Source organism: Aspergillus luchuensis, chromosome 3 (genome assembly GCF_016861625.1).
Source record: "Aspergillus luchuensis IFO 4308 DNA, chromosome 3, nearly complete sequence".
In the NCBI taxonomy this organism is placed as follows: Eukaryota; Fungi; Ascomycota; class Eurotiomycetes; order Eurotiales; family Aspergillaceae; genus Aspergillus; species Aspergillus luchuensis.
This window is the reverse complement of record NC_054851.1, coordinates 2,135,841-2,161,665: the sequence shown is the minus strand read 5'-3', so window position 1 is coordinate 2,161,665 and position 25,825 is coordinate 2,135,841. Positions and strand designations below refer to the sequence as shown.

Sequence of the window (25,825 nt, the reverse complement as noted above, 5' to 3'; positions counted from 1 at the left end):
CGTCACCCTCTGCTGTACAGTAGATTCAGGAGACTGTCAATGCAGAGTGCAGCTTGCAGACGCAGACATCGTCACAACACACACACACACACTACACTCTTTCAGTGCACAGATCTCCACTTTTTGCGGATCTCCTGCATGTGATGACTGGCGATGTGATTGGGTTTGAGACCTGAACCGTGGTAGAAAAGTGAGACTCCCGTCTGCAACTGTAGTATAACTAGTGTATATAGCCTTAGGGGGGAGGGGGCCATGGCAATGGGGCTGTTAGTAACTTAGTAGTAGTCATAAGTTGTAAGCGCCCGGCTTAAACTCGCTTGGATTGATAGTTATGTACTACGTATCCGTCCCGAACCAACATTTTATTTTCCCTCCCTCCTGCATCAGTTAGAAACTGACACACGACCAGTCCAGAATCCCAAGTACTAAATATAGTTACTATCTTTTTTTGCGACGTGAAACGACTGCCAACCGATAGATAACTACTGAGGCTTATTCTAGACCTTTGATCGTCGACGGTTGGCTGCAATAGTGTAGGGTTACTATACAGTAGTGTTATTATCTGGCTACTATTTTTTACTTTCATTTTATTCTACTATGACATTTAACGTGATAGGAGATGGTCTGACCACGGTTAACCCTGGGGGGGGAAGAGGGTTATTATTATGGATCATCCTGACTAGTAGTGCTAACGGGCAACTACTTAGCTAACTAGATTGATGAGTTCTGCCGTGTCTACTACGGTATATAAATTAAATTGGTTCATTCTTTTACTACTACTCAGTAGTAACTAGGGTAGCATGTAATAAGTACAGTACGTGTTTCCTATGTCTATCCCATCTCTTCTGGGTATTCTCCCCCGAGAGAAATATATACTAAGTACTAGACTACTAAGTATCTAAATATATTTGCTAATGAGACACTCATATATAAAATATTTCTATACCATCCTATCCATCTTCCCACCAAACCCTGTATTCATTCCCAATTTTTTAAGAATAACACATAAAAAACAAAAAGTATAAATTATTCCTCCCCCAACTAACACCAACCAGCAAGGGGCGAAACCTACTTCCTCCCAATTCCCAAACTCTAAGCCAACACAACAACTTCCATTGTGATTGACACCACACCCCATCATTATCATCAACTTTCAAAATAATTACAATGGAATAATAACAACTAACATAACTGTAAACTGCTTCTATATTTATCCCTCCCTTCCTTTCACCTCATAACTCAAGTGGCGCCATCCCATGCAAATTATGTCTTAGTCTGCACTACTATCTACTACATGAAAAAAGCCAAGGAAGGATGGATAGATAGTAGTAGCATAAGTAAATACAGGGCTGCAGGGGTAGCCCCCCCCGGCCCCCCGGGCCCCCTTACTACTCCCGTACCGCAAGTTGATGTAGACCCTTATTTTTGCGCTCTTTTACTTTTTTTTTTCTTTTCCTTGGTTCAGGATGGTGTCAAACGTGCAGTAGTTGCTGCAGTGTTCCGGTTCTATTTTTGGGAGGTATGATGCAGTATATACACCATAGTAATGTTTGTGCATTGGTCGGTGATTCAGGATGTCAGTACCATTACGTAGTACTTAGTTTCGGGTGGTTGGGTGGTTAGTAGAGTAGTAGTTTGATTATGGGGCTCGGTTCGGTTTCATATCCGTGGTCAGCTACTTCTACTACTGGAAGTAGCTTCGTTTATTTGATACATTGGGTATGTAGGGTATATCCACTGGGGGTTGTCGTAGACTCCTTAGTAAGTGAGTATGGTGGTTGGGATTTTATTCAACTGGGTGTTTCTGCGTATATCTAATAATTTGAATTCAAAGTATCGACGCCTTAACTCATCGCTAAACAAAACATTATTCAACCAACGCCTTGTACACGTAAAAGCTCATTGCTCCTGGCTCGTTAAGGCTTTTCAGCTTTTCGCAGAATTGAAAAGATTGCATGCCACATAGTATTCAACAAGACCCGATGCTCGCATAATACACATAAACATATCTTCGTTCAGATTGCATCCCAAGTCTAGTACGGAATGAAATCGAATCTCATCCGATCTACACATCTTGTCAGTATCATCATCATCATCATCCTCGCCAAGAAAGGAACAGTACATACCGAGATATTGACTCCATCCCTCGTTTTCATCGATTTGATTCGCCCAATACTGTTCCAGGAATTTCAATGACTGCAACACATTTGGTACGCGAATCGTATCGTGTAGCGAAGACAGTAGCCGCCGCACTTGCTCGCGATCTTCTCCACGCGCCTCACACCCAGCGATGAATAGCGGGGTAGTCAGCATTACCCACGGACTCAGCCCCGGAGACGGCCCGATCTGAGCCGTGCATTCGAGGATCCTTTTAACGGACTCCTGCACCACAGGCGCAGACGCTGGCGTCTTTCGTAGTCGACGGTGGATCTGAATGAGAGCACTGAGCTGGAAGGCCTCGTTACAGAGCATGAGCTGCTGGATACATTCCGCAGAAAGACCCTCCACGACGCCCGGGTAGAACGCGGGCTGCGAAGCCACTTCTTGTTCCATGAGATGACGGAGCGACGACTCCAGCGCTGCAGCTTCATTGTGTACGCTGACCTCGTTCCCTTGGACAGAAATCTCATCGCCTTCCTGCCCCCGACTCTGATGCTCCCGCCAAGCGACGGCCCCAATCCTTCGGAAGATCGTGGCCAAGTTCACCGTAAACCCCCAGTAATCATCCAAGTAATCCGGCGACGCCGACTGATTTGGCCCAGTGGAGACCAGCTGATCTGTAGCTTCACCGATGGGCGGCCCATTCCCCGTCAACGCAGTCAGCGACACGATTGACCGATACCATCTATCCAGATACCGCCTGAACCCCTCTGGCGACTTGGGCGACAGCGCCCCGCTCTGATCTGACGCCTCCATCAGAGCCCGGGCACCTTCGATATGTGCGCGCCAGGAATTGGGGTGGATTGCACCGGAGTGTATCTCTGCGAGGCAGAGCGTTCGGGCGGTTGCGAGCAGCGCATCCGATCCCCTGCTCGCAGGATTTTGTAGTTCTGTTCTGAAATGTTCTAAGCTGAGGGCCATGAAGCGTGCGATCTCGGGCGCGGACTTGACATTCTCGGATTGATTGTGGAGGGCTTGAAGGTGGATAGCGGAGAGGGCCATGGTTGCGTAGAGGAGGGACGGGGTCTGAAGGGCCATGGGGACGAGCATCTTGCAGATATCGCGCTGCATGCCGGAGTGGCAAGCTGTGATCTGAGAGGCATCGTTGAGGAAGTGATGGAGGAGGGATTTCTGGTCGGTAGAGAGGGAGGCGAAGGGATCAATATGGCGGACTAAGGTGGTATTCGTGGGTTGGGTAGATGGAGATGTTGCTATTGTGCCCGGAGAAAGAGCAGCCGCAGCTTTGGTGGTGTAGATGAATTCGCCAGGGGAGTACTCTGATTGCAAGTAGTCAAGTTAGACCAGTATATCCAGGTATACCACAGGCTAGATGGTATTCACCCACCAAGTTTTTGCATGCCTCCCGGTCCCACGCAAGCCCCAAACCGTGAGCGCGAAAAGGCTCGGCCCCCCCACTGCAGCTGCATCGCATATCGACATTGCGTGCCAGCCGTCATGCAGCGACCACAACTGGGACGCTGCTCATCGCATTTCTGCCGACGGGCTTTACATCGTTTGCACCCATTGAAAGATCGAGACATGGAGTTGGCAGGGATGAGGGGATCGCAGAAAATGTTGCTGATTGCTTTTTTGCCCTCCGCGGAGTCTTCGGCTCTTCCCCGGTTCAGGGGGGGTTCGTCCGCTGGTTACTTCTCCGCAGTTGATAAGAGTGACAAGGCGGGGGATAGGTTTCACCAGGTCGATGAACGCTGTCAAGTTCTGTGCGGAGAAGATGGAGAGGAGATAAATCTCAAGCCACAGGTGTGCCACGAGCCCGTGGAAAGTCTTACCGGTCAGTGCGAGAAACTAAAAGTTGAGACCGATGAGATAAGGCGAACCCAAGCGGGACCCGCGGCTTTCTGTATAGCGGCCGATCATCGATCCACCGCTGCTGCCAATCGTCGTGCTCAGAACAGCCGTTGGGCGCTCTGCGTAGATCGGATTCTGATGTCTCAGATCAGAGGGTGCATGACACAGTACCCTAATTCTTCCCCAGACATGTTCTCCAGATTTATCTATCTAGGTCATACTGACCGTCGCCACGAGGGGGCGGGCTATGCATGGCTTGCGTGCTTCCGAGCGGAAACCTTATCGGGCCCGAGTTTGTTGGCTATGTGCACACGACAATGGCATTTCAAAATGATTTACGCTGAGAATCCATACAATACAGCCAAAGCAGGTCTGTGCTCGGCCAGACAGAAGCAGATCAAACAAGCACGGGGTAATATGTCACATCACGTCACACTGCTCCATTGAGCTCTAGTCATCGAATGTGTAGCGCAGCCACTCGCCAACCGCCCGCAAGCTCTCCCACCGCACCGACTCGTCTTTGTCCGTCATCAACTCCATGACACGAGTCTTCAAACCCAGCTTTTCCAGCTGTGCCCGCCTTTCGGGTAATTCCTTCACCAAGTGACCCACGTCGTTACAGGCAATTGCCAGCACCTGCTTGTCGTTATCCCAGCTCTTAGAAATGATTTCGGACAGCTTCTTCGGCAGTGCACCGTTGTTCTCGTCGAGGATGCGACGGGCGTTGTCCTTCCAGAAAGTAGGGTTGCGGTGGGGCGGGGACCACCGGAGGTGGCCGGACTGCAGCTCAGCTGCGTACTGATCGAACGTCGTCTGTGTCTTGGTGTACTCGTCCAGCATTTCGGACAGGAATGTGAGGTCCTCCAGGAGATCGGGGTCGGTCAGATGGCGGCCGGCGAGGTTCGTCAGGAGGGCAGGGAGGCGGACAAAGACTGCGACCGGGAGCAGGGTGGTGCGGTTACTAGACAGGAGGTTGTTGAGGGTCGCAAGGAGGAGTCGCGTGGTCTTCTCCTTCGGAGAAAGGCGTAGGAGGTGTGTGTACAGCTGGACAAACTCGTAGTCCCTACAACCATTGTCAGCCTCATTCCATCTTTAAACCCATTGGGAGTCAGGTTACATACGCTTGCAGATCATCGCCAATCAACTGTCCTTCAAAACTGAGCTGCCAGAGGACAAGCAAGACCCGGTACAACAGCTGGAGACCAACACCACCGGCAAGACCAGGCTCGATCGCGCGCGAGCTGCCAGCCAAGGTGCTGGAGCTGTTATCTTTAGCCCCCGTAGCTGCACGCAGGATCTCAATCAACGGCTCAACGGTCTGCTGCCTCTGCTTCCAGAAGATCTCGCGAGACCTCGAGGTTCGTAGCAATGCGGACAGCTCCTGAACCCCGATATCCTGCAGCCCGCTGTCTTGATTTTGGGTCAGGGTAGAGAGATAGGTGTACAACTGCGGAAGCGCTTCGTCATCCCGCGCAGCTGGCTTAGATGACGTGCCCAGGCTGACGGAGACAAGGTTGGTCAAGAAGGTGGAGGTGAGCAGAGGGATCGGGTCTTCGGGGTTGGTGGAGTGACGCAAGAGGGGAAGGAATGGCTTGTAAGGGTCGGGATGCGCGACCAGGGCGGTCGACAGGGAGGGGACATCTAGAGAACCAGTATGATCAGTATTCGTTTCCATCGTCACTATCGCAATCCGACCAGGGAGAAGGTGCCCGTACCGTTGATCAAATCCGCGGCCAGCACGAGAATGTATTGCACAATATCGGTTCTCCTGGAAGCGGAGTCCAGCACGCTCTTCCCTTCTGAGCCACCAGAGAGTAGACCAACATAACCAGCCAGATCCCCCTCGACAGTCTGACGCCGCTGCTCCTTGCGAACCTTGTCCACCGCCTTGATCTTCTTCAGGTGGTCATCGGTGATGTTTCCCGCTCGGACAGCTCCCTCCCATGGGATGGGACGAGCTCGGATGTTGTTCTGTAGCGAACTGAGGTAGGTGGGTGGCTCCAGGGGTAACGACGACATGGTGATTCCGGAGGAGGGGGGGAAATTCAGGAGCCAACCGGAACGGAGAAAACTGGATTGAGGGGAGAGAGGGACGGGGGGGTTGCGGAGGTGGTGAAAGAGGAGGAGGTTGGGGAACGGCCAGGGAGGAGCCGATGATGATACGAATCACGTTCGCCGTCACTCTGTCTAGTGTCTCTCCATCCCCGGCCGCCAAGCCGGTTGCGCTTCATCGCTTCTTCGGAGTCCACGCAAGCTGCAACGTATCGACCGAACGGCCCCTCCTCCTCTCCGACTCCGGTCGGACAACTCACTCTCTTTGGATCTCATTGCTCTTACACTTCCTCGGAATTCGTGCTTCTCTAAGCTAGTCTCTCGTTTGTGATTGTTTCCCGCGTCCGATTTAGTACTACGGCCTCGTCTTCCTCTAAGTGACGACAAGCCGGCATCAGATCGCATCATCGTCAAAACTCCTCGCTTTCCATGATTGAATTGGCGCATTCTTGCTGCTAGGTATCCTAGTTTGCAGGAGCAACAATATCCACAGCCGTCACGATGTCGCAGGGTTCTCAGGGCTCCAAGCCGAAATGGAAAGTGGGCTCTTTCCTGCAGCAAGCCGTTGCCGGCGTTGAGTCCAGGCTGGACTTGATTCTGGCCGAAGAGGAGGATCAGAAACAATCACAGGCCAAGCATGCGACTGCAAAGCCCAAACCAAATGAGCAGACAAGCAGTACGGAGACACTTGATCGATTCGGGCGGTTGTACTATGCCAGATTGCTAATGGCTACCAGGTATATCACGCAGTTCGTCGAATGCGCGAAAGAATGATCGCCTTCAGGAACGCCTGGCTCGTGCCGTGGTCAAGTCGAATACCGCTGGCAATACTTCCTCGCAGCCTTCCAGCCATGCCCCCTCCCCCGTCAGCAGTCCGGTTCCCAGCAACGGTGGACGCTCGAGCATGGATATTGATGCTAGACTTGATTCCCAGAATGGAAGTACAGGGAGACATTCTCGAAATTCCAGTCGGCAAGAAGTAAATGCAGCCACAGAGGCTCCTCGGATGAGCCAGGACTCAGCCGTCTCGTCACGCCGCTCTCAGGACCTCGTTTCGCAGACCGGAACTTCTAATGTTGAGGAGGCTGCTTCAGCAGACACCTCTAATGCGACACATGAAACCACACAAAAAGACAGCGCAACATCTCCCGAGCCTGATCAAACTCCCGCGTCTACGATTTCCCTGCCAATAACGGATACTCCTACGGACAGCCCCAGAACTTCCAGTGACCAAGACAAGTCTATTGCGCAGTTACAGGCGGACCACAAAGCCGCAGAGTCTCAGTGGCAGGAGGAAATGTACGGATATATCGAACGGATCGATGCGCTGCAGTCCAAGTTAAAGTATTTGGCCAAGGAAGCCGCGGAATCTGCCAAGAAGGCAGCGGCTACAGCAGAGCCAGGGAGCGTCGAAAAGCAGCTTCGAGAAAAGGACGAAAAGATCGCACTGTTGCTCGAGGAAGGACAAAAGCTATCCAAGTCGGAAATGGACCACAGAACCGCGATCAAGAAATTGAGGCAGCAATTGGCAGAGAATGCAAAGGCGCAGACTGAGTCAAAGAAAAAGACTGAGAAACTGGAACGGGATCTTGCCAATGCAGAAATCAGAGCCAAACGGGCCGAGGCGGCCGAGAAGAGAGCAAATGACTCGCTCTCTGCGCAAACGAAGGTGTCTCGGGACCTGGAAGCCGCGACGGCAGAGCGTAACGCACTCAGCCAGACTGTACAGGAATTGAAAGGACAGCTCGCTCGAGCTGTGTCCAGAGCGGAAGCTGCAGAGGCCAAGGCTCAATCTGAGGCACTCGAGCAGGAGAAGCGTCGCGCCACCCAGTTGGAGGAGGATCTAGCAAGCGCCAAAATCGAACGTGAAATCAGTGAAGAGAAGCTGAATAGAGAGATCAGCGATCTGAAGGGAACCATTGAGCAGGAAAAGGAGCGAGCGCGTATGTTGGAGATCGAGCTGAAGGGGGAGCAGTCGGCGCTGGAAAGTAAGATGGAGTCCTTGCGGTCTCGGGCAGAAGAGGCGTCTTCCGGTGTTACTGGCGATGCGCAAGCCAAACTCCTGCGTCAGATCGAAACCCTCCAAACACAGTATGCTGTCGCCAGTGAGAATTGGCAGACCCTGGAAGGCTCACTACTGGCACGGTTGGCGAACGTCGAGAAGGAGCGGGATGAGGTTGCACGACGGGAGGGCGAGATGCGGCGGAAGATCCGCGAAGTGGTAAGACGCCCAAATTCCTGATGCAATGGCACCAGATAGACTAACTGTGCACAGAACCTCAAAGCGAAAAGACTTGAAGAAGACCTGGAGAATGCCAAGGAGGCCGAGCATGACCTCGAAGGAAAGCTCGAAGAGCGCATGCAAGAACTACAGAAGGCAGAGCAGAAGCTGAAGAAGTCGGCGGATGACTTGGCCCTGGCTCAAAAGGATCTCGTTGAACAAAAGAAGGTGCTCGATGCTACATGGTCGCAGAAACTAGAGGAGGAGCGAACCAAATGGCGCGAGCAGACCATTTCGCCTCCCGCCTTGCTCCAGCAGCCGCGGACGCAGTCCCCCGTTGCCTACAGCCGGAGACCAAGTGCTTTGGAGCCTGTCTCACTAGACTTCCGGCCCACGAGCCGTCGTTCCTCGACGTTACCAACTTCGCCAGAAGTTGGCACTCCCACTCGCCAGAACTCTTTCCCCAACTCGACCTTGATGCTCTCCCCACCTCAAACCAACGGCTCCTCTCACCATGCTGTCCCAGAAACCCCGTCGATCACTTTCGAGCCCGACGAGTACTTCAGCCGCTCCGGGACGCCCTCGGCCTATGGCGGAGCAGCGACACAGCATTCGCGTGGCATCAACGACATTATCTCCGAGTCCACTGTGGGAGCGGGACCGTCCGTACAGCTTGTTGAGCGCATGAGCGCCACGGTCCGTCGCCTCGAGAGCGAACGCGCAGCATCGAAGGACGAACTCGCTCGAATCACCACACAACGTGATGAAGCGCGCCAGCAAATCGTCGACTTGATGCGCGAGGCGGAGGAGAAGCGATCCTCCGACGCTCGCGTGCAAGATCTTGAGAAGCGGCTCGAGGATCTTGACCAGAGATACCAGACGACGCTCGAGATGCTCGGCGAGAAGAGCGAACAGGTGGAAGAGCTTCAGGCCGATATTGCAGATCTCAAGAAGATCTATCGGGAATTGGTTGACAGCACCATGAAATAAGAGGTGATTGTGCGTAGTAGACTTGTTATTGCTGCCCTGTACATAGACTTGTTCGTTCGGGCTAGACTCCGATTTAGACGATGTGATGTGAGACATGCCTTGAAAGAGAAGATGTCATGAATCTTTTAATTACTAAGACAAAAATTATATGGAAACAATTATTCGATGAGCCTGAGAGAATCAAAGATAGACTCCGGGTATTAATCCTTCTTATATCTTCCATCCATCTGTCCTTCCCTATCCAACATATGGATAAACTATAACTCGATTCCCTCCCTCTCCGCCGTTTGCAGGATATAGCTCCGTACCTATAGACACACCACTATCAGCACACACTCCCACCTCAAGGAGACCACAAAGCAAAAGTGAATAGACTAACCTTACTATCCGGAGCCATATCAATGGCCAAAACGCCATTCGAATCTCTCTTATCCGCCTCGGCACCAGCCTTGAGCAACGTAATCGCCGCATCGCCGTGGCCCTCTGACACCGCGTGATGTAAAGCTGTCAATCCGTCGACATCCGTCGCGTTCACAGGACTTTTCCCATCCTCCAGGAGAATCTTGATGATGGGCGACGATCCAATCGCCGCTGCCCGGTGCAGAGGTAGTTGTCCGCGCCTATCCTTTACTCTCGCGCTGCACTTGTTGGCGATGAGGGTGCGGACGGTGGAGAGGTTGGCTTTGGATGTTGCGAAGTGGAGGGCGTTCTGTTGTAGTTACAGATAACGTGTCAGGAAAAAGATGGCTGAGGACAAAGGGAGGGTATGTACCTGGCCCGAGACGCTCTTCGTGCTTACGTCTGCGCCCTTCTTGAGCAGTAGGTCGATGATGGGATCGCCTTCAGCGTTCTTCAAGCTGGATGCGATCATGAGAGGCGTCCAGCCGGAGCCATCCTGTGGATATGTTAGTGAGGACTCTGACGTGGTATAATTTCAAACGTTGAGGTAATGATGAACGAACTTCGACATCGGGATCAAAGTGCTTGCTGGATATCAGTAGTTCCACGATCGGGAGACGGTTGTATGCTACTGCCCAGTGGATGGGGAGACGATCATCGTCATCTTTGACGTTTGCTAGCTTGGGGTTGGCCTAGATTCCATCAGCGGGAGATGTTCGAGCTACTAAGGAGGTTGTATAGAGCTCTCTCATGGCGGTGCGGGGCAGCTTCGGAGTAGCACGTACACTGAGGAGAGATTCGGCGATTTGAGCTGGAGTAGATCTGTTAGAGCTTATCACAATGACCGGATTGAGTGTCTCGTACTTTTGCCCTCCCGAGCAGCCTCGTGAAGAGGGAACTTAGCTTCCTGGCCTGTATTCATGATGGATGTGGCAGAATTACATGGGATCGATTAGCATCAACTAATCAATCGGCGGGGTTGGCATCTGGGCCTCGACACCTGAGAGTAGCTTTAATGCCTCAGGCAGACAATAGCTCGCCGCCCGCCGAAAATCAAGTCGAGCTTCGCTGCCGCTGATTCCAACTTCGCCTTCACTTTCAATCATCACCAATTCCACGCCTGCGCCGCGCTTTCTCCTGTCGTCCCGGTGCATAATACACTCCGCATGAGGCACACTTCTGATCTCGACTAAAAGCCCAATACACCCCGCCCCGGGGCTCAGGACGCGCCAACGACACGTCTCCGCAGCAAGCAGCTCAAACCTCCATACCGAGCGTCGGAATACCCTCCAACCCACCACCATGGACGTCGTTCCCTCTACCACCCCAGACGAGGCAGTGCGCCTCTCCGCCAAGCGGACGGCCGAGCTCTTCGGTTCCGACTACCTTATGGTCACCCCTTCCGTCGCCAATGGCTCCATCGCCACGTCCTACCGGCGCAAAGCAGAATACGAAGATGTGAAGGAACTCCCCCCAGCGCTGGCCGAAAAGCAAGCCAAAGCCGTGGCCGCTGGACGCGCCAAACGTCCCAAGATCCAACCACAGCCCCAAGCCGCCGTGGACGGCAGCGGCGCGTCCATGGCCCTCGTCAAGAAGGCCCCCGGCCCAGCAGCCGGCGGCGTCGGCGGTGAAAACGCTCCCAAGAGTCTCATTCAACGTCCCTCGGCGACGAAACAGCAACGACCCGACTGGCACCCGCCATGGAAGCTCATGCGGGTCATCTCCGGCCATTTGGGTTGGGTGCGCAGTTTGGCCGTCGAGCCGAACAACGAGTGGTTTGCTAGTGGTGCCGGCGACCGAACCATCAAGATCTGGAACCTGGCTACAGGTGCCCTCCGTCTCACCCTCACCGGTCACATTTCCACCGTCCGCGGTCTGGCCGTATCCCCCCGACATCCCTACCTCTTCTCCTGCGGTGAAGACAAAATGGTCAAGTGCTGGGATCTCGAAACCAACAAAGTCATCCGTCACTACCACGGCCATCTCAGCGGCGTCTACACCCTCGACCTGCACCCCCGTCTGGACCTCCTCGTCACAGGCGGTCGCGACGGCGTAGCCCGCGTCTGGGACATGCGCACCCGCGCCAACGTCCACGTCCTCGCCGGCCACAAGGGCACCGTCGCCGACGTCAAGTGCCAGGAAGCCGACCCGCAGATCATCTCGGGCTCCCTCGACGCCACCGTCCGCTTGTGGGACCTGGCAGCCGGTAAATCCATGGGTGTGCTCACGCACCACAAGAAGGGCGTGCGCGCTCTGGCCACCCACCCCCGCGAATTCACCTTCGCCTCCGCCAGCACCGGCTCCATCAAGCAATGGAAGTGCCCGGAGGGCGACTTCATGCAGAACTTCGACGGTCAGAACGCCATCATTAACACCCTCTCCGTCAACGAAGACAACGTCATGTTCTCCGGCGGTGATAACGGCTCCATGTGCTTCTGGGATTGGAAGACCGGGTACCAGTTCCAGAGCATGGATGCTGTCGCTCAGCCGGGCTCTCTGGAAGCCGAGGCGGGTATTATGGCTTCCACGTTCGATCGTACTGGTCTGCGTCTTATTACTGGTGAGGCTGATAAGACTATCAAGATCTGGAAGCCGGATGATGAGGCCACGGAGGAATCTCACCCTGTTACTTGGGCCCCGACCTTGGGCAGACAGAGGTATTAGTTTGTTAGTGTGGCTTGTGGTGTGCTTCTGCTCATTATCATCAATACCCCGATGTCTTGTTTTCAGTTTGTTTATCTTGGGTGTGTGGGGGTGGAGCTACTTTGAGGGGGTTTAGTTTTCTAGCTTTGATGTTATATCATGCTGTGTATGCACTTAGGAGTTTAGCGTTAATTATTTGGGATGTCAGTTTGGTTCCCTGGGAAGGGCTCATAAAAGGAATGTATCATATAATTTCTTAGAGATTGGAGGTGTCTGTTCTTATAGCCTGAGAATTCTAAGTTGTAGAGTTTAGATGGTGTGTAATGATGTCAAGGTCTTAAGTAGTTGTATTTCGTATTTGTATTTTTTCATTAATAAAACATATGGGTATCATTGTTCTTATACAGTATGTATCATCTAGATTGTCCCGAAAATAGTGAGTGGTAAATCACTGATCCAAGCCCAACCCAAGCCCCTTGGCTTCGTCATCCTCGCGGAAAGCAATTTTGACATCCTCTGCAGCGATACGTAGTCGTACTTTCCCGCTGCGATCGCCGCGATGCGGTATAGCAGCGCTACCTAGCGGTCCCTTAGCACCGGCTCCGTACTCCAGGGCGAGAACGCCCGAGTTTGTCAGTTCCATCGCGGCGTAGCCCAAAGCTCGTACGCGAGCGCCGGTCCCTCCGGCTAATAGGAACTCTTTGATGCCGGCGCCTGCTGCTCCGGCCACGGCCACGGCCGCATCGGCGATTCGTTTGGCTTCGTCGATAACGTCGCCGAATGCTGATTCGGAGATACCGGTGCGTCGGACGCGGGCTAGCATGGCGGCGAGGAAGAGCTTAGCGGCGAGGGGGAGACAGCGGAGGGACTGTTGGAGAGGGGTTGATGTGGCTTCGTGGATGGCCTGTTTGATTGTGGCGATGGTGACACGGCCGACTGTTTGTGGTTTGGTAGGGGGTTTCTTTTGAGGGGAGGACTGGGCGGATTGTTTGAGAGATCTTTCTTTGCGGGCTGGGGTCTTGCTGGGTGTTGGGGGTAGGGATTCGGTGTCGTCTGCGTCGGGTTTGTCTGTGTCTGGGTCTTGGGCTGCTGCTTCGCTAGCCTGTTCGGCAATTTCGACGGCGCGTCGACAGATGTCCAAGGCACGTCGGGCGTCACCACTAACGGCGGCGACCTTGCGACTGGCGAATTGAATGGCATCTGCGTCAACGATGTTTCCTGGTACGTTGGCTAAGCGGGTGCTGATGATTTCCATCAGATCTGTGTGCTTGTAGCCTGGAAAGGTAATACGGGTGAGACCCAGACGACTGGAAATCTTGTTGCTGAGTGTACGTTCCGGAAGGTCCATGGTGTTTGCCACAGCCAAGACAATAAGGCGAGAGTGACGAAGTGCAGGCCAGTTGAAGAAGTTGTACATCACGGACTGATTCTTTGTGACAAGCTGATCGAGCTCGTCCATAAGAACGACGCAAGACACTCGTCGTGGGGATGGATGTGAGAACTCCCGCTCAAGAAGGTCGAGGGCATGTGAAGGCGATACTCTGTCACCCTTGAGGGCTGCCCAGAGCATTGAGTAAGATTGGTGGGGATCGGTGACCTTCATGCCGTTGATCTCAACGAAGATGAAATCGTCCATCTCTTCTGCCAACACGGCCGAATTCAACTGCGCAACGACTTCGCGGACCGTTGCTGTCTTTCCAGTACCCGGCGTCCCTGAAATGTAGATACAGGCCCCTGTCCCTTCCACGATCGCGGCACTGAGATGACTATAGACAGTTTCGAACTCTGTCTTTCGGCATGGGAGCGATGTAGGCACGGTGGAAACGTGCAGCGACGTGCGCGCCTGGCGGTACGGGGAGGCGAAATGAGTGGGTGAAAGAATACGAGTACCAAGAGGTGTGAACTCGAGTGGCTTTTTGACGACGATTCTGCGGGATACGTCAGTCAATGTTTGCTTGGAGAGGCTTGTTTGCCTACCTCTTATGAGCTGGTGTGGTAAAGGTCTTTTGACGCCGCGACTGGGGAGTAGCATTTGTAGCCACTTTCTGTCTTTTCCTAGGTGTGGTGGGAACGAATTCGTCCTCTTCCTTGGTGTTATCCTTCTTCTCGTCATACTTCAATATACGTCAGCACCGTGAATCCACCACGATCAGGAACATCACTCACATCTTCGTCGACTTGCTTGCGCTTTTTGGCTGCTTTCAACCCATCCTTGATCAAGGTAATGAGATCAAAGACCCTATCCTCACGGTACACATCCTCCCAGACAAACTCTTCTGTATAACGTCCTTGCAGCTGGTTCACTCCTCTCCGAACAACAATGCATTTGTTGAACTCCGCGAGTTCTTCTTTTCCCTTCGGAGGAACACCGTCTGGGTACTTGGCGTAGAATGCATCCTTGGACATCACCGTAGCTTTGCCATTGATTGACGTAAGAGGATTGACGTTGAAATCGGCAGTCAGGTATTGCTCGTTGGGCAAAGCGTCGGTTCGTCGCTTGTTCCGGGTTGACATGAATTCATCCGGGGAAACAAACCACATGATGTTTGCCGATTTGATGACCTCCTCCTCAGCATCTGGATCCTCCTGTTCCAAGAATTCCGTTATAATGCCAATCCAAACTTTGCCTGGTTCTGGGGATTTCAAAAGCACCACCTGGCCCAAGGCGCATTCGAACGAGCCCATCCGAGCTCCGACAATAGTCCGGCGGCGTTTGGCATTGGGGCGAGGGGTACGTCTCCGGCTCGATTTGGGGGTATCCTCTGCAGTCGCCTGTTCGCTATGATTGTTGTTCTCATCGTTGTGGTCATAGATCCATTCCCAGGGGTGGTCTTCATCGCCGAGTTCGTCGTCGGAGTCGTCACGGACAAGACCTCCCTTGGTCATCCATAGCTGAGCACGCTTGCGGACACTAGACTTGCGGGACCGCGACTTGTCTGCCTCATCGGCAGAGTCGGAAGCCATTGTCCTGCAGAGACCAGTGAAGAAGGATGGAAGGGGCAGCGATGGCCGTACAGAAATGATTGGAGTGATTGGAGTGATTGATGGGATGATGGATGATAATTGATTGATTAGTTTGTTGGACCGGCGACGGAAAAGACAGAAAAGGGAAAGGCGCGCCCGCTGCGCGTTGCCCAAAGTGGACAACGCGCAGCTGTTTCTGGCCAATGACAGCGGGTATTGCCTCCCGTATACTTCGAATATGCCCGTATAGCAAACGCCATACAAACCACCACTCCAGTACTACTTTATCTACTAACTACTACTAAGTACTCCTAGTATTGTCTGGTTTTACAACAGAAGCATTAGAATCTGTAATAAAATATGGCGGCCGTCCATGACTAATGCCCAAATTTAGTACTTTTTGCTTCATTTTGTTTGCTACTTCTTCATTAAAAACTGAACCATATTTTAAAAGGCCCAGCTTCTCTTTCCACTCTGATACACTTGACTCCTGCTGCTGTTAATCATTTTACACAGCTTCACAGGTCTCTTGCGTGACTCTCGTTGTAGAGAATGAAGCGTTATTACCTCAACTGTCTTCACTTGACCTGCTCCTTCCCAGTAAGAAGCTGCTCCATGAATTCGATCCTTGTGGTTTGCTTGTAGATTTGTCTCTAATGCAAAACGGACTCTTGGAAGAATTCACCGGTTTCTTCCTGCCAGCAAGTAAGTGTTTCTCGGTAAACTTAACCATCCCACCGTTTTCACTCCGATCTCTCTTTCGCTTTCACCGTCCTCGCACTGTCTCTTCACCATCAACTCTACCGTCACTACCACTCCCTTTCATAAATCCCGTCATTTTCCCCTTCTCTCGATCAACTTCTCCAAATCCTCACCAGCGCTGTGTTACTGCAGTTTAAATCCTTCCGTGATTTTCAAGTCTCTTGTTTATAAATAAGTTTACGCGGTTCACAATGGCTTCACAAAATCGCATAGAGTAAGTCCCAGAATCTATTGTGACAGAAACACTGGCTGACTGCAAATAGCTTCGAGTGCTCCGGAGCCCAGGGTAGATATTGTCTTCGTTCTTGTTTTTATTACTTATTCCTTGATTGCGTATAACTGATCTCTGTGTGTTCTAGAATGGACGCTTCCGGGCTACGGAAAGCAAGGTTACTATCCATCCCAAGCATCAGCAAAGACCGGAACTGATCAAGCTATACCAGACGTCCCCAAAGCCACTCCGGATGAGCTACCCAAACAGCCCCCAGCTGCACCTGCCATTAAAGGCACTCCCAGCACGCCGGTGCGCCCCGCAGTTGTCCCACGACCAGCACGAGGCCGTGGAGGATATCGCGGACGGATTGGACGCTCAAGCGGGGTATCTCCTAAACCAAATCTTTTTGGAGATTCACCTGCGAAATCTAAGTGGAGAGGCAAGCTGGAGCCTACGGGTAAGATCAGATCCTGCGATGTGATTCTAAGGTCGCTAATAAAATTACAGGCCTCGTCAAATTACCCGCGCCTTTTGGGACCTTCAAAAATGAGTATGTATATGCCTTCTGCATCATTATTTGAGATGTACTAAAGCTGCGACAGATTTTTCGGCGTTGCAGGATTGACAGGCTCGATCAGGAAGCCACCGGGGGCGCATGGCCGCTATGAAGTCTTTGAAGAGATTAGCCGACGTACAGGTGCCTTCATAAAGCCGCCCTTCTATAACGACAATGTAAGCTCCTTTGCCTCCACCAAGGCGCACACTGACGGACATAGACCATCTACCTATGGGGCGAGCCGTTTCAGGTTGCAGCTGCAAAAGACATCATTCTCACTATCGTTGCAAAGTGCAACAATGCGAGCAAGAAGAAGGTAGTATGGGAGAAGATAATGGCGCATTCAGTCAGTAAGGAAGCTCGTGTGGAGTTGAAGGAGAGATACGATGCTAGGCTCCAGGTGCTGCAAAAGCAACCTGATTCCTCTTCCGAGTTTTCGGACCTTGTGAGTAAAATAGGCTTACCCGTTACATACCTCTTCGACCGCCTGGCTGACACTCTCTTGTAGATGCTATTTCTGTGGCCAAAGGATGGTCCCTCTATCAGTGATTCCCTGGGTTCGCAGCTCGAGGCTCTCGACAATATACGGGTCAAGTTCAATTGTCACGTCTTTGTTCCAAAAGATCTCCCCAATCATATCTGTGCTATGGGGCACAACGATGAAGCCATGAGACAGATCGTCCGACGCCTCAGAACAAAGTGGACTGAGGTTGTTGCCAACTATGTTGTGAAAGGCAAACTCTACCTTGTCGAACCTCCGACTGCCATGAAAAGTAAGATTGTCGTGAAGAAGGACGCCCGCCTAGCAAAGCCATTACTCCGTGGGACACCACTCCAGGGCCCCGAGGCGCAACAGTGGCCCGACCGAGCGAGTCTGATCCAATCAAAGAATAATGCCCGGCTTCTGAGCATGGTCGAGAGATGCCTGAAGGGCGTGGTCGTTGTTCGTGGGCACTTGCGTATGCGGGTCAATCTCGGCTCGTTTGTACTCGACCAATACCGTATTCCAGCAGACGACAAACCATACTATGTTCTGGAAGAGTTCAGAGAGATGATACTGCACGAGCAGACTAAGGGACGCTTGATACCAGGGTAAGCTCCGCTCCGTTGTGTTTGTGGCGATATCACTGATCATTCGTCATCCCTACAGCCTCAAGGTCCATAAAGACGAACTTCTTGCCAGATGTTACCAGGCTACCCATCTGCTTCAGCCATATCTCAGCACGGCACAATCGCTGAGCAGCGCCGAGCCTGCATTTTCAGTGAACTTCGAATTCCTAGGCCAAAGCAACTCCATGCTTCGACTGGAGGCAGAGTTCGCCAGGAGCCCCGGTGCATCAGAATACGAGACCACCCAGCGAAGGTGGCTTAAACCCCGTCAGGACGGCCAATCTAGCGACAAACGCCCTCCCCTGCAGGTAGCCGTCATTGACTTCGAAAAGTCCGACTGGCAGCTCGAGTTGAAGTCTCTGGAATTTTATCAGGCCAGTTCGATTGATGCTGCATTGAGAGATTTTGCAGGCACCATTAAGTTCAGAAGCACCGCTACGATGCATGATATTTCGGCCAAGCCTGAGAGAAAGGTCGAATTTTCTCAATCCGCGCCGGTGGCTAGATTTATCGAGAAGTCCGCCATCCGTTACAAAATCAAAGGGACCAACTATACCCTAGAGATTGCTCGCTACGATGAGTATAGCCGTGCAAATGCGTCAGCGTTGTCCAACAAGCTGCCGGCTAGTTATGCGGGTCCTTTCACCACGGAGCCTAATACTTCCTGGGGCGCATCATTGTTCGACCCTCACTGGGACAACCTCTTGGGTGAACATGCCAATCTGGCTATTGGGCATGCTGCTCAGTATGACTCGAGTCTGGAGAGCTTTTTCCCGGCAAGAGGGGCAGGGGGCAATTCGGAGAAAAGCCAAGGGTTCTGGGCGTTTGTCGACACGGTGAAGCAGGTTGCGGGACTAATGGGTCCTGTACGGACCACCGCAACCTCTTCTGGAGAGAAGTCTCGGCTTGGGGCCAATTCTGCCATGAGCGTCAAGCCCACGACGGTTCAGGGCCGATCGAGCGACTCGTCGCCGGTCATGGGCACGACCGATCTGGCTGGACTGCTCAATGCAGACCTCGGAACCTTGTTCTAGTCTCATTGAGGCGACAAGGTCCGAGGTGGCGTTAGACCGAGACTTCCTTGGCGTGTCGACAACACTCAGGACTACGGCGGCGTGGAGGAGGGTAGAGAACAGATGGAGGCGGGGGAATTCGTTAATATGGTATTGTGTTGTGCATTAATTGCCTTAGCTCCAAATTGCCAGATTTTAATATTACCACCTCCAGAATGTCAGCCAAGTCTATGTCCTTCTGAATTGCAGGTGACAGTGGAGTTCCTTCAATGGAGCTGGTGTGCTCGTAGCGGACCTGTCTCTTGCAACCCGCGGCTTGGGTGACATCAGACAGGTCTGTTCCAATGCGTCCTTACTAGGGTGTAACAGTTCCAGTCGTAGTTCATTCCGACTATACCTTCATCCCAAGACCACGCAATCTCCTCTGTTATAAGTCCAGATCTACTCAACCGGCACCCGCAGACGCAGTAGCAGCAGATCCAGCACCCTCAGCCAGCAACTTCTGTCTCAAAGCTAGAAGCAATCATTAGTATACCACAAACCAAACCCAACAATGCACTTAATTGGCAAAGGAAATGCTTACCATCCTCAAACAACCTCTGCTGCTGACTCTTCGTCTGCACAATCTTCTCCAACTCGGTAAGATTCGTCTCCAGCTCCTTGACCTTATTTTCGTAGAACTCGATAGCTTTGGCGGCAGTCTAGACAATTTAAACGCATTAGCCTCTCACACACACATACACCTCCTCCCCAACAGCCAACAACCTAGACACTTTAAACAAAACAGAGGGTATCTGTATCTCACCTTCTCAACATAAAACCCCGTCCCAACGTCAACAAGCACCTTCTCCCGATCCGCCAACTTCCCCTTCACATACAACGAACTCGTCAACGGCACCAGGATATCCTCCTTTCCGTCGGTGCCCTTCTTCTGAGACCCAATTACACCCTCGTTGATGGAGCGCACGCAATCTTTGAATTTGAGTTGTGCGGCGCGAAGCTTCGCGTGCGAGGTCGTCAGGTGTTCGAGTTCGGAGGATAGGCGGGTTTGAAGGGCGCGGAGTTGCGGAACGGAGAGGGAGTTGATATTTACTGAAGAGTTGGTTTGTTAGGGGGGGAGGGTATGTGGGTTGGTTTGGTTTGGGGAGAGGTGCGCGTACCTGAGCCCGGAGGGGGGGAGTCGGATGATGCGGGGGTGTTGGGTGGTGGCATTTTTTTGGTTTGGTTCTCTGGAAGGTGGTGGTTAGATGGTTGAGTTGGGGAAGTGTGGGTGTTGGGGTTTGAGGGGGGGAGGTTGTGTTGTGGGTTGGGTTTGTGTTGTACTTACGTACTGGGTTGTATGGTGGTGGTGGTGGTGATGCTGGCTTTGAGCTTTGAGGGTGGTCCGCCGCGGTCTCAAGGAGAGTGTATGGTGGGGATGGGGGATGCATAGAGTGCATAAGTGGTGGGTTGTGCTGGGTGGGTTAGTCAGCGGGTGTGTTGAGTGCAGCCCTATATTTGTTAGTTTAACTGTTGGAGTGTGATTGAGGGGTATGTGGATGCTTTATTGCAGTAGTATATTAGTTGTTCTATGATGGAGGGAGGTGCTATAGAGATATTATAGTGTATGAGATTTACTTATTCTATGTGATACTGAGGGTATATGATGTCTACAAGGTAGTTCTACGAATGGCAGTCGCAAACTGTTCTGCACCAAGCAAAGAGTGTATGTATATTTTGTCTGTGTATCATTTCCCTATATCCAAAAATTTGTATAGATCATCAGGGCCATAGGCCGCACAACATATCTAGTAATCAGTAACATCGCCGACGGTCATCTCACTGTCAGACAAAAGCTTCGTGAAGTTATAGGAAGCACATCACGAACGACAGCTTGAATCTGCAATTTCAGTGCGAAGTCAAATCATCACGGGTCATAAGAATAGGCTATGGTCTGCAAGTCATTTCGCATTACCGCGAGGTCGTCTAGAAATTACCCGAGTCAGTTAAAAGCTTGGGACATGCATGAGGCGATAAAAGACGTGAAATTGGATGTACTCACCAGCATCTTCGATTGGATACTTCTCCAGATAGTAATTCAGCTGACGCTCAACAACACCAAACCGTCGGACTTTCTCAAGAGTCAACTTTCTCACACCGAATTTGTCGTAAACCACTAAGCTGTACATGCTTCCAAGGGCGTCACGGAAAAGTTGCGAGATCTTATATGTGAGACAATTCTCGGCGAGGCTCGCTTCTGCCTTTGCAGTGAGTGTACATTCGAGGACGGGTGATGCAGGACGGCTGCCTTCGGGTGATGAGGTTAGTTCGATTCCCATGTTGAAGGATTGTGTGTTGCTGTTGGATACGAAAGTTGGTATGTTCTGTACATTTGGTTGAGCAGTTGGGTGTGGGTGTCTTATAACTACTCCAGTAGGTGTGTATTGTGATAGTCAGGAATAGGTGGATAAAGATACCCTGTATGGTACTTACAGGTATATCCCAGACTGTTTCAGCTCTTGATTTGTGTTCGGATTTGCTGATGAGTCTCTATTTTCGTAGATTCAGATACGTCATGTAGATGATACGGAATCTGCCCAATTTCTATGGAAATTATCACCATCAAAATGGCGAGAGCCATAGTATGGTCGATGGCGTTCGAGTTGAATGAACTTAAATATATAAATTTATTCTAGAGATAAGAAGAAGAGGGAACTTTCTGGTCTTTATAGAAAAAGCGGTCATGTATAGGGCAAATACCATTGAATAAGCGAATTTGATTTATATATCCGATATTGCGCTTACTCACTCACTAATATGGACATCTCGACACATGCAAGCCAAAGCAGTAATGACCGATGCTGTATAGGTGTGAGGCTTGGCCTTGTTCTTTCCTGTTCTCGATTTGTATAGGAGATTTCCAGTTTTGTGAATATATCCTTGGCATGTCCAGCTATTCTAGTAAGTGTGAGAAGGCAAGCTGAAAGAAATATTGGATTGTATTGCCTATACCGAAGGAAGGAACGTCTTTTCATTGTGGAGAAATTAAGGGTGATAGCCTGCCACTCATTAAGGACGACAGGTCACTCAAAGGATTGATGCTTGAGGCAATGCCACCACCATCATGAGCATTAATATCCAGAGTGTCGGAGCATCCCTTTAAAACTACTACCCATCAAGCTCGCCAAATTACACTCGAACAAAGCACAATCTCTTTTATTCCTGTCGCAATAAACCGTGCACCAGCACGTCACTAGACATCACCACCCCCCAACATCCAAAAGGAGGGAGACAGAAACCACACCCAAATCCCCTAATCTGCAATCCAATAATCCGCAACAGGATCAAAGCCACCCCTCTGCTCAAACAGATTCACCAGAGGAAGAAAGAGCTGTCGAGTGGGAGGATTGATATTCTCGGTACTTTCATCCACCTCCATCGAATCACTCTCAGGAATAATCTCTTTTTTCTCAGAGAAGACAGCCTCATCGTAGGCAGCTGCTGGGGTTAACTTCCGAGAGTTCCTCTCAACCCAAGGACGGCCCTTTCCAGCATAGTAATCCATTCGTAGCTGTTCCCAGGTTGTCCATTCCCAGCCGCTGCATTTGTCGGGTTCCATGAGCTGTTGGGTGTTAGTATGTCCCTCTGTATGGGAGATAGTGAATATGGAAGAAAAAGTCCACATGACCTGGAGGTATTTGAAATAACATCAAGCACGTGTATATGCTTTGAATTTTTGAAAAAAGATGAAAAAGGGTAAGGAAGATGCTAACCTTAGGCTGCGCATCCACATCACAAAGCTTACACCCCATTACCACAGTAATGTAGTGCTTTCCCTCATCTTTCATGATATCGTTAGTGACAGTCAAGAAACGGATGTCTTGGACCTTGAGATTTGTCTCTTCGAGGATTTCGCGCTCTGTGCATGTCTCGAATGACTCGTTGAGTTCGAGATGCCCGCCTGGAAGCGCCCAGGTTCCTGAATTTGGAAGTATATTAGTATGATGATGGTAGAGAAAGTTGTAGTAGCGGCAAATATATATAAATTGAGTTGAACCATGATGTTCTCCTGGTAATAACTGTGGTATTCATGAAGGTAGGTACATACCAGCACCGTGACTGCCTTTTCTCTGGCCGATAATAAATTCGTTGTGACCGTTGAAGATGAAGACGGCCACACCGACGCGGGCATTTGTGTGGGCGGTCATTTTCTGATGGTTTGGTTCGGGTCGGAATGGCAAGTGTCTGAGCATGTGGAATGAATGGGACCGGAATGAGTCTGTTTTAGGTGGTGAGGGATGAGCGCAGGCTGCAATACTGCAGCGAGATCGAGTCTACTTGTCTATTTTTTATACTGTGTGAATAGATTCACCAGTATTGAAAGTGACTACTGCAAGGCGGGATTAACAGACTAGGCTGATGCAAAGTGGCGGGTGCTTAATTAACGGAATGGAGGGGTATATATTAACGGAAGTTACCTGGTAATTAAGAGTGATAGTGTACAGTGATTCTACCAATGTGATAGTGTGGCGCAGCTTGCATTGCCTGCCCGTAACACAGCCCGAGTGAGTGAAGTTCCCTACAGCTTCTCAAGCAAAGAACCCACAAACTCCGGCAGAGCCTCCAAGGCAACATCCTCACGTACTTCAAGTCGCCGACACTGCACTTCCAGGGTGCGCTGCTTTTTCCAGCCTTTGCCTACGACCACAATCACAGGGTACCCAATAAGATCTGCGTCGCCCAGCTTCCAGCCCATCTGCTTATCGCGGTCGTCCAGAATGACGTCCAAGGCAGTGGTGGGCTCTGAGGTGAGCGCGTCGTATATTTTCTCTGCTTCCTCTTCCAATCCCTTACCAGGGACGACGATGACTTCGTAGGGAGCGATCGCCCGGGGCCAGTTGAGTCCCTTGGAATCTGCCAGGTTGTCTGCTACCGCGCTGATCATGCGCGATACTCCGATACCGTGACAGCCCATTTGCATTGGGACCAACTGGTCCTTTTGAGACGATAAACGGTCGCCTGCGTCGAGGTGAGCGCGGTCAACCACCACAGAAGCCTGGAGGACATCGCTGTATCGCGTGCCAAGGTGAAACGTGTGACCAAGTTCGGTGGCTTTGTGGGTCTTTGTCAGACCTTGGCCGCATTTCGAGCACTGGTCGCCTTCGTGCACCCGTACAAGGTTGAGATAGTTGTTGGTTCCTGGGAAGCGATCGAGTTTTGAAAAGTCAATATCCTCAACGGCGCGGTTGATCCCGTCCAGCGTGTCCGTCAAGGGAGGGCGCTTGTATGCCCGTACGTATGAGTCATACACATCCAACACTCGGGGCCGCTGGCTGGAAGCCTCCTCTGACTGAATGTGAGTTGCCCATTGTTCCAGGGGGTTCTCAATACTGATATCGAGGTCTATGCCGGCTGCCTTGGCTATAGATTTGACGGCATGGGAGTTGACTTCCCTTTCCGCTGGCGGTTCACTAGGGTCCTTCAAGGTATACTGCGGATACCAGCAGCGCAGCAGTGTGTTTTTGTCGTGTGATATCGCCATCCACAGGCCAACAGAAACTGCTTTCGCTGATTCGCCGGACACTTCGCCGGTGTCAAAGCCGGATGCGTGACCGACTTGGACCTGCTGGTCATCGATATTATGGGCCTTGCCGTCGGCAAGCTCCTCATTGTAGACACTATCGCAGCTGGAACAGCTGATAACCGTGTCCTCGCCCTTGTTGCTAGCAAAGTGGAACTCGTGACTTAGGCTGCCGCCCATGTTCCCAGAATCCGCAGCAGCAACCAAATAGGGGATCTTGAGCTCATCAAAGAGCTCTGTGTAAGCCTTCTTCACAGCCGTGTACGTCTTGAGGGCATTCTCAGCGTTGTAGTCGAAAGTGTAGAGATCCTTCATGATGAATTCACGTCCACGAAGTAAGCCCTGTCTGGGTCGTTGTTCATCTCGGTATTTCCTTGCTAGGTTGATATGAGCTGTTGTTCTCAGCTGTGGATGATATACTCACATATTTGGTACACCCGCACGGGCAGATCTCTATACGATTTGGTAAGATGTCCTACCAATGTGGTGATTTCCTCTTCATGAGTTGGAGCAAGGAGAAAGCGGGACTCTTTCCGATCCTGAAAGCGAAAGATCTGAGAGAGATATTAGCAGAAAATCAATGACTACACAGCGGAAGCCATACCTCCGAGCCCTCTTTGAGACGCCCAGACTGCTCCCAAAGTTCCTGGGCGGATAGAGATGATAGAGACACCTTAGATGCGCCTGCAGTGATCCACATGGTGAGAACGAACTCTATAACTGCGGACCTATGGTATACATACCAACTGTTCGCATATGCTTATCAATGAGACGCTCCAGCTTATCTTGCACACGCAGTCCCAGAGGTAGCATATGGAATATTCCCGAGTAAGCCTAGACCTGAGTTAGAACTATATTTATCATATTGGGGATGACACTCACCTGTCGCAAAAAGCCACCTCGGATCAAAAGGTCATTGGCATCCTCTGAGCAACATTAGAAGCGGTCAACATTGAGATGGGTGGCCATAATCAATACCTTTCTCACCCTGGACGGGCTTTTTGGTAATACCGCCCGTCGGGATCCAGAAATTAGACACCCGACTGCGCCCATCAACCTAGAGAATAGTCAGTGGGACTGCTGGGTTGAGAGTGAATCAGGTCATCTACATGAAAGGCGCATTTTGATGTTCTATGGAATCGAGCAATGCCAAAGTATGCTCGACATGTTGCGGAATAACGGCCCGGAACCGGGCGAAACCCGGAAATCATGAGGCCGGACGATCAGGACAGCCTCTCAGTACTTGGCAGTAATGTTCATCCAAACCAATGGATGACACCATAACCAAGCCAGATCAAGCGCAAGTAAATAGATCGCAAACATGCGAAACTCGACAACTTCGGATGGTCCGTGCGCCGACCCATGGGTCTCG

General features: G+C 51.4%; 12 protein-coding genes across 12 annotated transcripts; 3 read left to right on the top strand and 9 right to left on the bottom strand.

Moving 5' to 3' along the window:
* Positions 1–2,033: 2,033 nt before the first annotated feature.
* AKAW2_30734S (Zn(II)2Cys6 transcription factor) lies at positions 2,034–3,701 on the bottom strand (the record flags this gene model as incomplete). Its single annotated transcript, XM_041687281.1, has 3 exons — positions 2,034–2,065; positions 2,127–3,437; positions 3,506–3,701. 3 exons carry the CDS (start codon positions 3,699–3,701, stop codon positions 2,034–2,036), a joined length of 1,539 nt encoding a protein of 512 aa, XP_041541181.1.
* Positions 3,702–4,419: 718 nt separating this feature from the next.
* Positions 4,420–5,988, bottom strand: VMA13 (H(+)-transporting V1 sector ATPase subunit H; the record flags this gene model as incomplete). The annotated part of the gene is made up of 3 exons (XM_041687280.1): positions 4,420–5,032; positions 5,091–5,610; positions 5,685–5,988. The coding sequence occupies 3 exons, from the start codon at positions 5,986–5,988 to the stop codon at positions 4,420–4,422; spliced, it is 1,437 nt and encodes a 478-aa protein (XP_041541180.1).
* Positions 5,989–6,522: 534 nt separating this feature from the next.
* On the top strand, positions 6,523–9,232 carry AKAW2_30732A (M protein repeat protein; the record flags this gene model as incomplete). The annotated part of the gene is made up of 3 exons (XM_041687278.1): positions 6,523–6,697; positions 6,759–8,242; positions 8,297–9,232. 3 exons carry the CDS (start codon positions 6,523–6,525, stop codon positions 9,230–9,232), a joined length of 2,595 nt encoding a protein of 864 aa, XP_041541179.1.
* Positions 9,233–9,489: 257 nt separating this feature from the next.
* On the bottom strand, positions 9,490–10,553 carry AKAW2_30731S (ankyrin repeat domain-containing protein; the record flags this gene model as incomplete). The annotated part of the gene is made up of 6 exons (XM_041687277.1): positions 9,490–9,540; positions 9,612–9,941; positions 10,005–10,127; positions 10,195–10,323; positions 10,417–10,442; positions 10,496–10,553. The coding sequence occupies 6 exons, from the start codon at positions 10,551–10,553 to the stop codon at positions 9,490–9,492; spliced, it is 717 nt and encodes a 238-aa protein (XP_041541178.1).
* Positions 10,554–10,933: 380 nt separating this feature from the next.
* Positions 10,934–12,295, top strand: PRP46 (WD40 repeat domain-containing protein; the record flags this gene model as incomplete). Its single annotated transcript, XM_041687276.1, has 1 exon — positions 10,934–12,295. One exon carries the CDS (start codon positions 10,934–10,936, stop codon positions 12,293–12,295), a length of 1,362 nt encoding a protein of 453 aa, XP_041541177.1.
* A 427-nt stretch (positions 12,296–12,722) lies between these two features.
* ORC1 (origin recognition complex subunit 1) lies at positions 12,723–15,238 on the bottom strand (the record flags this gene model as incomplete). Its single annotated transcript, XM_041687275.1, has 3 exons — positions 12,723–14,202; positions 14,252–14,388; positions 14,441–15,238. 3 exons carry the CDS (start codon positions 15,236–15,238, stop codon positions 12,723–12,725), a joined length of 2,415 nt encoding a protein of 804 aa, XP_041541176.1.
* Positions 15,239–16,191: 953 nt separating this feature from the next.
* AKAW2_30728A (uncharacterized protein) lies at positions 16,192–18,914 on the top strand (the record flags this gene model as incomplete). Its single annotated transcript, XM_041687274.1, has 9 exons — positions 16,192–16,214; positions 16,264–16,286; positions 16,360–16,389; positions 16,444–16,671; positions 16,722–16,764; positions 16,817–16,946; positions 16,991–17,215; positions 17,279–17,862; positions 17,921–18,914. 9 exons carry the CDS (start codon positions 16,192–16,194, stop codon positions 18,912–18,914), a joined length of 2,280 nt encoding a protein of 759 aa, XP_041541175.1.
* A 424-nt stretch (positions 18,915–19,338) lies between these two features.
* On the bottom strand, positions 19,339–20,332 carry GIM5 (prefoldin subunit 5; the record flags this gene model as incomplete). The annotated part of the gene is made up of 5 exons (XM_041687273.1): positions 19,339–19,406; positions 19,477–19,594; positions 19,699–19,985; positions 20,054–20,122; positions 20,221–20,332. The coding sequence occupies 5 exons, from the start codon at positions 20,330–20,332 to the stop codon at positions 19,339–19,341; spliced, it is 654 nt and encodes a 217-aa protein (XP_041541174.1).
* A 467-nt stretch (positions 20,333–20,799) lies between these two features.
* Positions 20,800–21,211, bottom strand: AKAW2_30726S (uncharacterized protein; the record flags this gene model as incomplete). Its single annotated transcript, XM_041687272.1, has 2 exons — positions 20,800–20,858; positions 20,935–21,211. 2 exons carry the CDS (start codon positions 21,209–21,211, stop codon positions 20,800–20,802), a joined length of 336 nt encoding a protein of 111 aa, XP_041541173.1.
* Positions 21,212–22,185: 974 nt separating this feature from the next.
* AKAW2_30725S (nucleotide triphosphate diphosphatase NUDT15) lies at positions 22,186–23,125 on the bottom strand (the record flags this gene model as incomplete). The annotated part of the gene is made up of 3 exons (XM_041687271.1): positions 22,186–22,494; positions 22,646–22,851; positions 22,981–23,125. 3 exons carry the CDS (start codon positions 23,123–23,125, stop codon positions 22,186–22,188), a joined length of 660 nt encoding a protein of 219 aa, XP_041541172.1.
* A 326-nt stretch (positions 23,126–23,451) lies between these two features.
* Positions 23,452–24,768, bottom strand: AKAW2_30724S (proline--tRNA ligase; the record flags this gene model as incomplete). Its single annotated transcript, XM_041687270.1, has 1 exon — positions 23,452–24,768. The coding sequence occupies one exon, from the start codon at positions 24,766–24,768 to the stop codon at positions 23,452–23,454; it is 1,317 nt and encodes a 438-aa protein (XP_041541171.1).
* Positions 24,769–24,854: 86 nt separating this feature from the next.
* AKAW2_30723S (uncharacterized protein) lies at positions 24,855–25,664 on the bottom strand (the record flags this gene model as incomplete). Its single annotated transcript, XM_041687269.1, has 6 exons — positions 24,855–25,007; positions 25,058–25,137; positions 25,197–25,287; positions 25,336–25,379; positions 25,432–25,510; positions 25,563–25,664. 6 exons carry the CDS (start codon positions 25,662–25,664, stop codon positions 24,855–24,857), a joined length of 549 nt encoding a protein of 182 aa, XP_041541170.1.
* Positions 25,665–25,825: the final 161 nt, after the last annotated feature.